At 53.3% G+C, this 12,662-nt stretch overlaps 1 protein-coding gene across 3 annotated transcripts in view; it reads left to right on the top strand.

The window, feature by feature from the left end:
- The window catches only part of TBC1D22A (TBC1 domain family member 22A), a 328,715-nt gene that overhangs the window by 178,719 nt on the left and 137,334 nt on the right, over positions 1 to 12,662 (top strand). For all 3 annotated transcript variants that reach the window (XM_036906615.2, XM_036906613.2, XM_036906611.2), the window contains exon 9: positions 11,143 to 11,252. In XM_036906615.2, coding sequence (XP_036762510.1) covers positions 11,143 to 11,252 — 110 coding nt within the window. The remainder of the gene's footprint in view (positions 1 to 11,142; positions 11,253 to 12,662) is intronic.

Here is a 12,662-nt window from a genome sequence, read left to right as displayed (position 1 = left end):
AAAAGCAAATAATCCAATTAAAAAATGGGCAGAGGGGCCGAACAGACACTTCTCCTTAGAAGAAATTCAGATGGCCAACAGACACATGAAAAGATGCTCCACATCGCTCATCATCAGAGAAATGCAAATTAAAACCACAATGAGATATCACCTCATACCAGTAAGGATGGCCAGCATCGAAAAGACAAACAACAACAAATGTTGGCGAGGTTGTGGAGAAAGAGGAACCCTCCTACACTGCTGGTGGGAATGTAAACTAGTTCAACCATTGTGGAAAGCAGTATGGAGGTACATCAAAAAACTCAAAATAGAAATACCATTTGACCTGGGAATTCCACTCCTAGGAATTTACCCTAAGAATGCAGCAGCCAAGTTTGAAAAAGACACATGAACCCCTATGTTTATCGCAGCACTATTCACAATAGCCAAGAAATGGAAGCAACCTGAGTGTCCATCAGTAGATGAATGGATAAAGAAGAGGTGGTACATATACACAATGGAATACTACTCAGCCATCAGACGAAAACAAATCCTACAATTTGCAACAACATGAATGGAGCTAGAGGGTATTATGCTCAGTGAAATAAGCCAGGTGGAGAAAGATAAGTATCAAATGATTTCACTCATCTGTGGAGTATAAGAACAAAGCAAAAATTGAAGGAACAAAACAGCAGCAGAATCACAGAACCCAAGAATGGACTAACAGTTACCAAAGGGAAAGGGACTGGGGAGGGTGGTGGGAAGGGAGGGATAAGGGAGAAAAAGGGATTAGCACACATAATGTAGTGGGCGGAGGGGATAAGGGGAGGGCTGTACAACGCAGAGAAGACAAGTAGTGATTCTATAGCATCTTACTACACTGATGGACAGTGACTGTAATGGGGTATGTGGGGGGGACTTGATAATAGGGGGAGTCTAGTAACCATAATATTGCTCATGTAATTGTACATTAATAATAGCAAAAAAACCCAAACAGAAAGTCTAGCTTCTCAAGTAATGAAAATGCAAAGTGAACCAGTAATGCAGTTCTGTTTTTGTAAATCAAACGAGCAAAGATTAAAACAGATAATGCTCCTTGCTTTTCAGGTGAGGTGAGATTGACACCCTATAATCTTTTAGTGAAATGGCCTTTCTGCAAAGCGCTCTGTGCTTATCGAACGGCTCCCGTGTCTCCTTGTCAGGAGGTAGAGATGCATGTGGAGATGCAGGCGCGCGGTGTGCGCGGTGTGCAGGGTCTGGTGCAGAAGCAGAGCTGCGCCAACCCAGATGCACAGCCAGCGAGGACGTTTGGAGCAGCCGTACAGGGTTCCCATGCAGTGGTGAATGTGGTTTCACAGAAACTCTTTTTAGATACGTGAAAATGGCCAGAGTATAAGTAAGAACAATAGGGTATTAAACTTCATATGTAGTCTCAATTCTGTATCATTAAAATACACGTATATGTATGAATGTTATGGGATAAATTATTTCCCTCCCCAAATTAGTATGGTGAAGCCCTCACCCCCAGACCTCAGAATGTAGCTTTAATTGGAGGTGCTTAAAGTCAAATGAGGTCACTAGGGTGACCTAATCCAGTGTGACTGGGGTCCTTATAAGAAGAGGAGGTCAGGACACAGGCACACAGAGGGATGACCTTGTGAGGACCCAGGGAGAGGGTGGCGTCTACACACCAAGGAGCAAGGCTCAGAAGGAACCAGTCTGCTGACATCTAGATCGTGGGCTTCCGGCCTGCAGGACCGAGGATGTCAGTGTCTGCGTGTGTGCCGGCCCTCCTGTGTGCCCAGCACGCAGCCCCAGCAGACATGCAGCGAGCTCGCCAGGCTGGCGTGTGCACTGTGTTGTGGTGCTTCTGTCCCTTGGCACACTTTTCTGCATTCTCCAGGCTGTATATCGGAATCATGCATCGTAATGAAGGCATTGTTAGCAGGATGGTTGCCCTATCTGGTTAGAGAATGGGGACAACCTGGCAGAGGAGGCCCCCTTCCTATTTTGGGGGTCAACTTGGTTGCCCCTATGTTGAGAGATGTGCACTGGGGTGTATCTCATGTCTTGGGCAGCCCTGGGCCATCTGAGTCTCAGGTGCAGTGTTGGGGGGTGTGCAGGGGTGCGTGTTAGGACCTGGGAGGTGGTGGTGTGACCACCAGACAGTGACTCTGGGGCGTGGGGCAGGGCCTGTGGGGTTTTGGTCATATCCTCCAACTTTGAGGCCAAGGCTCTGGTGGGAAAACTGCTGTGGACCTGTTGAGCTCTGCTTCCTGTGGGAGGTGCAGTGTTGGAGCCGTAGTTAGAAATCTGTGTTTTCTTGGCCTCTTTTTGGTACTTGGCTCAAGGACCCTTAAACTGGCCTGTGGTGCTCAGGCCCGGCCTGCCCCCTGGTCAGTACCATGTCTGTATAACAAAGCTGGAAACAAAAGGATGGCTGGCCTCCATCTGTGAAAGTACTTTCTCAAGAACAAGACAAGTAACCCCCACGCCCAGGGCTCCTCGCATGAAGAGGATCTGTGTGGTCAACGGAAGGTGACAGTAAGTGATGAAGTGCACACGCAGGATTTTGAGGCTCGGCTTGGAGGCTCTATGCTTCTTTTCCTGCTAACTAGTGTTTGTTAGGGTTGGTTCATCCTTCAGCCCAATGAGATCTAATACTGCATTCAGATTTCTTAGCTGCCTTTGAATAAATGCAGACATTTATCATACCAGTACATTAGAACAGTCAAACTGTAAGGAAAACTGGTTAAGAATTTCAGAAAACTTGGCAAATGAATACCAAGCATCCTCTAAGTGCTTTTTGCATTTTGCTCTGAATTCGAGGTGAACAGCTGCCGTGGCTCATACTCGGCTTGGGCCACGCACAGCTCATGGCCAGCACCTCCAGAGCAGGTGCATTTCTGTGAATTTATATTCATGTCACATTTAGCTTTTAAAGTTGCTCTAGAAATTTGTAGGCCCATCCCCACTCAGAGCTTATACCCACATGAAACAAATCCAGAAATTTAATAGTTTTACATAACTCTAATAAAGCTTCCAGATTCCAGCCTGGCTTATAATGCTCAGTGTGCATTGAACATATACACCTGCGTATACGCCCCATATTCAGGGGCCAGTTTACTGCCAGGACCCGGGACCTGGGCTCTGCCAGGTGCCAGCCTCCCACAGCAGCACATGGCCTGGCTTAGTTTGCAGACAGCCTCTCCTGCAGACGTGCTGGAATGGCCACAGAGATGGTTCCCCAGCCTCACTGTAGTCTGTGTGTGGAACCCAGATGCTGGGCACACGTGGCCACCATGCCCACTCTCCCCATCAGCCGTATCAGAGGAATCCCAGCTGCTTCACGTAAGGAGCATGAAGGAGGAGCACAGTTTGGGGGTCGATGTGTCTCAACAATTTACTGAGGATGAAGAATGGACAACGAAAGCAGCCTGGTCTTTTGCAAACGGCCCAGCCAAAGTCACCGTGGGGGCTGTGACAGGAGCTGCCTGCCAGAGCAGCAGACCCTTCCAGTTCTCCGGTCCTTCACCATCCTGTGTCATTTCCACAAAGGCACTGCAGTGTGACCTTCTGTGAGTGCATTCCTTGGCTTTTCACTGTGTCATCGCCAGGAGAGGCTAGCGGCACCTTGTGCTAACCTGGCACATCACGTCTAGCCCACGGGCGCGGGGGTGGCCTGCCACTCTCATCTGGCTTCGGAACTCCACCTTGGAGCGCAGTCCCAGCCAGATCGTGGGCCGTGTGAGGCTGGGACTTGTTCTCCTGGGCTCCCCCAGCGTCCGCTCAGCCCGGCCCACCCCCGGCTCCGCAGAGCTCGCTTTCTAAGGGCCCCTCGTGGTGTGTCAGGCCGCTCTCCAGAACCCACTCATCCTTCCCGGTGAGCGGCCGTGCTTTGTGTGCTCCTTGTAGTTCACCTGGTCTGGTCCTCATTGCTGGTATGAGGAGGAGATATTTTAAACTTTGAAACTTGACTAATTTTGTAGGTGAACTGGTACATCTCACTGTGTTTATCTGGACTTACTTATAACTTGTGCTATTGACCGTTTCTTTATGGTTTAATAGACTGTTTTTATCCTTTTCGGGTAGTTTTCTACTTTTCAGTGGCTTACTTACATGTTTCTCATGTTGTGAGATAACCCTTTATAGATTATTTGACATTAACCCTCAGCCTGTAATATGTTGCACATGTTTTTTTGATTTTACGTTCTGATTTTTTCACTTAGAGCCACTTTGAGCCTGTATGTGGCAATGTACACGGGTTTTCCCTGGAAGGGTTTTCCCTGACCTGCGTGACGAGCACGACTGTGCGTCTCTGGGGCTGGTACTGTGGGGCTGGTGCTGCGTTATTTTCCCCGCTGTCTCCTGGACGAGTCGCCTGTGACTCCCCTGCGGCGGGGCAGCTTGGCGCAGTGGCGTGCTCCCCGTGCGCCCGTGAGGCCCTTCTGGCTGTGGTGCTCTGGGGCTCCTGGGGCGAGCGAGCCCACGGGGTCCACCTTCCTTTCCACTTGGCTGTGCTACTAAGGATTTGAGTGGGGGAACCTTTTGCTGATTGATTTAAAGACCCATTCATCCCTTGAGGAATTATTTTTGACTTAATTAGATAAAGGGAGTAAATCAATTTAATGGATTGATTTATGATCAGTTTGTGTTTTCAGATTGTCATGACTCAGAAAGCTTATTCTTTGTGGAAATGTCTGCTGCCAGCCTTCTGAAAGGTGGACATCTTTACAGAATCTTCTAACTGGAACATGGCATCCAAAAGAGGGTCTTAGCCAAAAGGCTCCTTTCCTCGTTAAGAAATAATAATGGGCCTAAGTCTTTGATGCAGTGAATGTACATGAAGGGAAGCTTGTGTCCTCTGAGCCCTGTGAGAGGTTCTAAGTGCCACTGCGTCTCTGTGAGGTTGGACGGTCTGTGTCCTCTTGTGGGCTGGCTGTGTCTTCGGACCCAAGGTGTATGGGTGAGGCGGCAGAAACAGGGTGAAGCCTGTCCATTGGGACAGTGGGACCCAGTGACCCCAGGGTCAAATGTGCATCTTGGTGTCCTGAGAAACAGCACCTCCAGTTCTCAAAGGCAAGCTCAGCAACAACTAGCTTTTCAGGTCAGAGTTAGAAAGGAGGGTCCCCTTATTTTCAGAGAAGTCTGAGCTTCTGTGGGAAGGAGGCAGTTAGAGCCTGTTTGTGATAATTGTTTGGAGGAATGCTGCCCCCAGTTTGACCAAATTCTTGTTGATTTAAGTGTTTGTTTTGCACTGTCATTAACAGAAGCAAGATAGACTTGATATATTTACTGTCTTAAAGTCAGCAATAGTTTGGATATTTCTCCTAACCGGAGAAATTGGGATCCAATTCCTTTCAGTCACAGAACATCTTGGCATAATTTTCACTGTGTTGAAGTTCTAATTGTTTGCATGACGACTCCCTCCCGGGTCGGAAGCCACCCATTCATTCACTCGGCTCGTGTTTGTCGAGTACGTGCTGTGTGCCGGGCTCTCCCGGAGGCTCTGGGGACATGGAGAGGAAGGTGGATGTGGTCTGCTGTTGAGGAGCTCTTTCCGTAGAGGGGGACGGAGCAGACAAGTGACGGCAGAGCCAGGGTGACGCGGCTGGAGGAGACAGGGCAGGCAGAGTAGTACGCTGGCGTGCTGCCACATGTCCTTCGCCACGTGTGGTCCAGTGCCTGGTGTTTCCTGGGTGGAATCCAGCTGTTCCCCGGCAATGTGCTCACTTGCTGGAGAGGCCCCTGTGGTGGGGCCTGACCTCCGTGGCAGTTGGGGTTGGTGGGGTCTGGTTGGGAGCATCCCACGGTCTTTGGTCTTCTCTTCCGCAGTGCTGTCCCCCGATCACAGGCCTTCTCCACCCCCACCCCCATGCTCACACATGCCCGAGTGATGACTTACTTTAAGCACAGATGTCCCCAAGGGCTGACGTCCGTCACTCCGTCACTGACTCTCTGCCGGTGTCTGTGGGTTGCAGGTTTTCAGCCACGGAACAGAATTGGTAACTAAGATGGGGGCTTAGTCTGTAACCTTGAGCTGAACATTATTTATATTAGAATTAAACATTCCTCTGCTAAGCCAGTTTGATCATAACATCAGTTGTTTTTGCTGAGCCAGAGAGTTTTATGAATTTAGTGTTGAGTTGTGATGCTTCTTTCACCAAAGCAGGATGTTTTTCTCTGCATTGGAACCCAAATCTGTAATTAAGTGCTAAAATCTCCATCACCAAGCGTCAGGGTTTCAAATCTAAAACTCCCAAGTTGGGCAGAGCGAACAATTAGACCATAGGGCGATTCCAGCTTGCTTATAAAGAAGAGAATGTTTCTGCTGACCAGCTAACCTCCTAATTGTGTGAAGGGGTTTACGGCACGCTTTGTGCAGGGTGGGCGGTTCGTGTGGCTGGGGCACCACAGCCAGTCCCCTCCCGAGCCCGGGCTGTGCATTGGCGGGTGCCTGCCTGGCTCCTCCCCCTGTGCCTGTGCCGTGAGACCGGTAGCTAAACCACGTCGGTGATCAGTGTCAGGGACGCCTTGACATGACCAGCACTGTTCACGTCTGGGGCGTTCCCCCTTGGGTTTGCGGTGGGGGAGAGCTCAGCTGTGTGTCAGGCCTTCCTGCTTTCCAGCCACGCCCTGTGCTGCCCTGGCCATTTCCACGCTGGTGCTGGTGACTCCTGGGGGCGGTGAGTGCTATCTGGGCAGAAGAGGCAGGGAGAAGCGAGCCCCGGGGACCCAGAGCTCAGGTGAGCTTGCGGCGGTGACAGGCGCTGTGGCCATGTGACAGGAGGGGTGCGAGCTGTGCTCTGTGTCTGAGGGGCTGCTCTTCTCGGGAGCTGCCCTGTGAGTCAGGCCCCCCAGGGGGCTCTGTGGGCCGCCGCTGGCTCCTCCTGCCTCTCCGTGCCCGGGTCGCCGCTCGGGAGGGGCACAGACTTGTTACAGGGACCCAGGGGTTGGCCTGGCCCTGCCGTCTCCTAACCGGTTACTCACCTGCAGGCCCCCTGTCTGTCAGATGTGGGTATTGACCTTGGCGGCCCATTTTCAGGGCAGCGGCCCAGCACCAGGGGACGACCATTGCGTCACTGCTGCCTGGTTTGCTGTCCTGGTGGGCAGTCCTCATCAGCACAGCGTCCTGGCTTTGGGCCAGTCAGCCTGTCTGCTCCTTTGTAACACTGACCCTGCTGTCTTCTGGATGTGGATACTTGGTCAGGACATTTCTGCTTTTTACTGCCTAAGATAGCTTTTTGGGTATTTCAAAGTTGCCATTACATCCCCATGTGGTTTTCTCCTTGGTAGGCTGAATATTCTCCATTCTTTTATTAGTTCCCTGTATCCAGCCATCCACCCACCCACTTCCCTATCCATGCAGCCATCTCCCCACCTACCCGTCCACCCACCCACCCACCCACTCTGGTGGGGCTCTCAAGCTCCCAGTGATCGTGCTGACTGTACAGTGCTGTTCACACTGTGTGGGAGGGCCGGCAGTCCCCCAGTCTGATCATTCTGACCCCCAGACACCCACAAGCTTCTCAAGCCGTTTGCATGGGCAGCACCTCTGCCCTTAGGAACCTCTTCTCTAGGGATGCTTATCTGTGGAAATAGACCTTAAACTAGGGCCTTAAACTCACTATCCCAATGGTTTAAACAATATTTTTTCCTTATTGCAAAAATTGTTAATTGTGAAATTCGTGTTCCCTTTTTACTCTGTGCCCTTCTGCAGAAATCAGAGCCTGACAGAGTTGCACTCCGCCCCCCTACCCTTTCTGTCCCAGGCACCCTTCTGGCAGTGTTCTCTGCATGTGTGTGTATACTGACCTGCATTGGTGCAGTTTTAGATATAAATGGAATTTTTGATAAAGACGGGATTATTTTACAAATGCTTTTTTAAACAGTAGTATGGCAGGGCAGAATTCTCCAAGAATTTACTTAAATCATCCCCCAAAGCCCGTGAGCTAAGAAGGCAAGTGAGATATTTTACATCAAATGTCTGTTTTCACATCCTGTGCCTTCATGTTCAGGTGTGGTCCACTCTGGACTGCTGAACCTCTGCCGTAGGGTGTGGCAGTGCCTTCTCCGTCCCTGCCCCGGTGCCCCTGGGGTAGCCTGTGCATTTGTTGCCCCGTGCTACCTGAGGCTCTCTGGGGTCAGAGTGCCCACCTTTCTCAGTGGGTGTCCCCAGGGTACAGGGCCTGGGCCCTGAAGGCAAGGTGAGTAAGTGGGCCTGGGTGTGGCTCTGAAACAGTATTACCTGTGCAGGTGTTGCTGTCCACTTGTGATTAGAGGTTAAAGTAAGACAGAAAATTAGTCAAATTTCGGATGAAACAGGGAGGTTTAAATTCCATTGTTTTTAATAATATGGTTTGGAATAAATGTCACCTCAGAGAGACCACTGTACCCTTCCCTGTCCTGGCTTCCAGTCCGGTCAGCCCTGCCCTGCTAGGGGGAGGGTGTGACGGGATCGCAGTCCAGGGAGCCCTGTGCACCTCCTGTCACAGCGGCTGCCTCGAGGCAGCTTGTGGGGTGTCTCCATGGCTGGGTAAAAAATAGCTGAGTCCCTGCCGCCAGGGCCCTGGGGGGTGTCTGCAAGCCCCTGTTGCGCTGGCCATGTGGAGTCCTGCTTTAGGCCCCGCCCTCAGCTTCCAGGGTCCCTTGGATTTTGACCGTGGTTGACCAGCCTTCCTTCCTGCAGAGCAGCCCGGCTGCCCCCCATCACTTATGGGGCACACCTGTAGGAGCCAAGTCTGCCCAGTGAGGCGCCACTCCAGTCCTCATGGGGGCTCCCCTATGATCCCCGCTCAGGCTCCCCCACTCCTCCCACCCCGTGGCGCAGAGGGGGCAGCGTGTACTGTAGGAGCCAGATAGGTGAGTTAAAGCCTGTCTGGCTGTGGGCCACCTCAGAGTCCTGACCCTGAGGACTCCTTCTGGGCCTGCCAGGTGACCGAGCAGGTTAGCCTCCGACCCGCGGAACCTGCGCTGAAGTGCTGACTTTGCTCTCAGTTTGGACAGGGCTGCACCCCCAGGAACCTCAGGTGCCCTGCTTCCCATGGGTGCCCCCAGGTGCTGGCCAGGGGCCTGTCCCTTGGTTCTGACTGTGGCCACAGCCGGGGCCTCCGGAGCCCTCTGTGCTGCCCTCAGTGTGCCGTTGCCCATGTCAGCGTTTTCCCTGGGAGGGCGCGTGTTTATCTCCTTCTGACCAGGAGGGTCATTCCTGTTCTCTTGGCTTTTTGCAGACGTATTAGCATAGGGGTTCTCCGGGCCGAATGCCATGACTCCATCACACTGAACAGTGACAAATGCCTGTTTTGCAAACTGACACCTAAAACAGCCCGCCGACATTTCCCTGGGTGAAATGATAAGCCAGCCAAACAGACCAGGAAACCCCACGGAGCCTTGCGTCGGCCTCGCCAGCAGCCTGCCTCCTGCTTCTCCTTCGCAGCCTAGGAGAGGGGCTCGGGGCCTCACCTCTGTTCCCCTGTGAGGATGGCTGAGGAAATGACTTGGTGCTTTGAAGGCCCTTGGAGGAGAGAGTGTGCGGACGGAGGGCCTCTCAAGGGGAGTCCTGGTTGTCTACTTAGTCCCCTAGTTTGGTGGCATGTGGATCGGTTCTCCTGAAGCTGTTTTCCTAGTGAGCTGGTCTCCACTGTGACCGGGCCACTTCTACGCAAGTCTGCGGACTTGATCTTGCAGCAGGAAAGGCTTTGTGAGGAGTGGTCCTCACAGTGCTAGGTGACGGGCCCCAGGGAGACCTCGTTTCCGCATCTGTGAACTGGGGGAGATGACGTTTCTGCTGTGGCCGCTTCAGGGAACACGGGCGCCGGCACCTTCCCGCAGGGTCCTGGTGGGGCTCCATGAGCGGGTGCCCTCAGGTCATACGCCGGTCTCCAGGGCAGCAGAACTCTGAGGCCAGGTGCCTGGCAGGGCTGGGCCTGGTGGCAGGGTGGTCCCCGAGTGCGTCCCAGGAGGGCCCAGCCGGTGACTCTGCAGGGGGCCGACCCGGATGCCTTCTGCAGTTCTCACCTTTCTGATTCTGTTGTGGACAAAGAACAGAGTGGGGGGTTGTTCGTGAGTCTTCTGTGGCCACGTGCCTCCATGTGAGTCGGGCGGAGCCAGGCCGTCCGGAGGAGGCAGTTGGAAGGGTGGCTGAGGAAGCCCGGGTGCCCGAGTGCCCTGCGGGGAGGGAGGACCAGGCCCTGGGACCCCAAGGACTGACACTGGGTGGGCCCGCTGTTTTTGAACCCCATTTTCCAAGGGGCCCAGTGATGGTGATAATGGCATTGTGACAAGGGTGAAAAGAGGTGATCCGTCTGAAACGTGGAGGAGCGCCTGGCATGCCGCAGCCGCCCAGCGATGCTGGCCATCACAGTCACGGCCGTTCTTACCTGCCTAGAATTTTCTAGTATTCTCTGGGCTGACGTGTTTCTTTTCTGAAGGAACGTTTTCCTTGCAAAGATGCTATGTACATTTGCAAAATAAAACAAAAGTAAGTAAAATTAAAAAAATAGGAAACACAATTTTTTAAGCATTTATGAGTGTTATGCTGGATGATAGCAATTTTTGTAAGGGTCTAAAATTAGTTTGCTCAGATGACTGAGAAGCCATTTTAATTATGCATCTGTTTTGCATTTTAAAACTTTAAAGTTATTTTTTCTCATTAGGATTTGGTCCTTGAAGAAGGAAATTATTTAGAGCACCATCGCCTGTTCTTTCACACACCCTGTATTCCCGCTCTCTTGGGTATTTGCTCACAGTGTAGACATATTTACCCAGTGTGGTTCAGGAGCCCTAACCTTGGAAACAGGTTTTTAAAGGAATTATTACCAAATTAATATGTGAATATATTAGAAGGAGGAATTTGAAAAATCTTCAGATCTGTTAGGAATGAGCAATATATTTAAGTCCTCTCCTAATAGGATGTGGAATGCCTGACAAGCAATAATTTATAATATATTAATTATGTTAATTGGAGAGGATTCAGAATATTAATTATCTGCAGCTAATTAGGTATTGAAATTGGAGCCAGTAAGTGATGAGGTGGAAGATGTTGCACGCCATCCAGTCAGAGCAGGACCGATGGGACGGGGCTGGACGGCAGGGGGCCCTGCGCGGCTGGGTTTGGTCTGTGCGCTAACCGCTGTTTGTCTTCTCCATGCTCTGCGCACCCAGAGGAGGAAGATGTGGACGTGGCTGACGTCTCCCGCGTGCCCGCCGAGGTGCTGCGCAACGTGGAGGCCGACACGTACTGGTGCATGAGCAAGCTGCTGGACGGCATCCAGGTGAGCCCTGGGCTGGCCTCGTGGAGGCTGCTCCACACCCGTGGCTGGCCTCACGGCACGCAGCCTGCTACCTTCTGAGGCCCGCGTTTCTCTGGCTGGACTAGAACCTGCTCCTGAGGGTTGACCAGGTGTGGGAAGTACCATGTGCATGTATGTGTGTGTGAGGCCGCACCCTGGTTCTGAGAGCTCCCACTGGAGGGCACGGTGCAGGGCCCTGAGGGGTAGAGCTGGCCTCTGCATGGTGGACACAGCCTCCTTGGCCTGCTGCCTGGACTCCGGGCGGCACCAGCGCCAGGCGTGGGCTGTTGCCAGCAAGCAGTTCCCTTGTCCGTACGTGATGAACTGTCTTCAGAGCCGCCTGTGCCTGAAGGGCGTCGGATTAGGGCCTTATCTGTAGCACCGGGGCCTGTGATCAGCCGGCTCCACCATTCCTGCCGGCCCTGCCAGGGATCTGAGTGCTGGTATGTGGCCCCAGAGGGAAGTGCGGGCTGGAGGGGGCCTGCTCCCCGAGGCTGGGGCTCTGCTGGACTTGGGGTCAGCTGGCTCTATGGCTGGGCTCTGTTCAGAAAAGCCATAGGTCTCCCACGGCCACGATGATTTTGTGGAATAGTTTTGGGGAGGGATCCTACCCAGTGCCTGGGAGGACATCACTGGCAGGCGGAGAGCAGCAGCCGAGGCCCGGAGACCTGGCATGGCAGCAGGCGGCCCAGGTAGGGGAACGGCCCTGCAGTGGGCTTGGGGCATCTTGGGCGTATTTTGTACCCACACACTTTTCCTAGACACCTGCTTGGTGCTGGGTGCCATGCCCTCCCGGGGACAGCGAGGGGTGGGGCAGGCTCCCAAGGGTGGCATCAGGAGCATGCCCTGTGCTCCAGGAGGCCCGGGCGTGGGCCACGGGGGTCCTGGCAGGCAGTGGAGGGGACAGCCCGAGCAGGGTTTTGGTTGTTGGATGTGTTCTGAGGGGCTGTGTGTCTAAGGTTTATTCTGGCCCCTTGCTTGTGGGGGGTCCATCACGTAGATGACTGCCACGGGATGGAGGCTGTGTGGGTGTCTGTGCACCCTGCCAGGACCCTGTGTCCCAGGTGAGAGGGGCGCCCCCACCCCGACCATGGGATGAAGGCTGTGTGGTGGTCTGTGCACCCTGCCAGGACCCTGTGTCCCAGGTGAGGGGGGCGCCCCCACCCCGACCACAGGATGGAGGCTGTGTGGGGGTCTGTGCACCCTGCCAGGACCCTTTGCCCTAGGTGAGAGGGGTGCTCCCACCCCGAGCGGGGAGGGGTGGGGCTGCACTTGTCACCTGCGCCTCCCGTCAGGCTCCGGCCCTTCCAGAGCCCCTGTCACGCTGCTGTTCCTGATGCTGTCAGCAGGAGAGGTACAGCTAAGCTTCTCGATCTGAAATGGCCCAGTACG

The sequence above is a fragment of the Manis pentadactyla genome, chromosome 10, assembly GCF_030020395.1.
Source record: "Manis pentadactyla isolate mManPen7 chromosome 10, mManPen7.hap1, whole genome shotgun sequence".
Lineage (NCBI taxonomy): Eukaryota > Metazoa > Chordata > Mammalia > Pholidota > Manidae > Manis > Manis pentadactyla.
The sequence above is the reverse complement of the archived record's forward strand: the minus strand, read 5'-3'. Positions and strand labels throughout refer to the sequence as shown.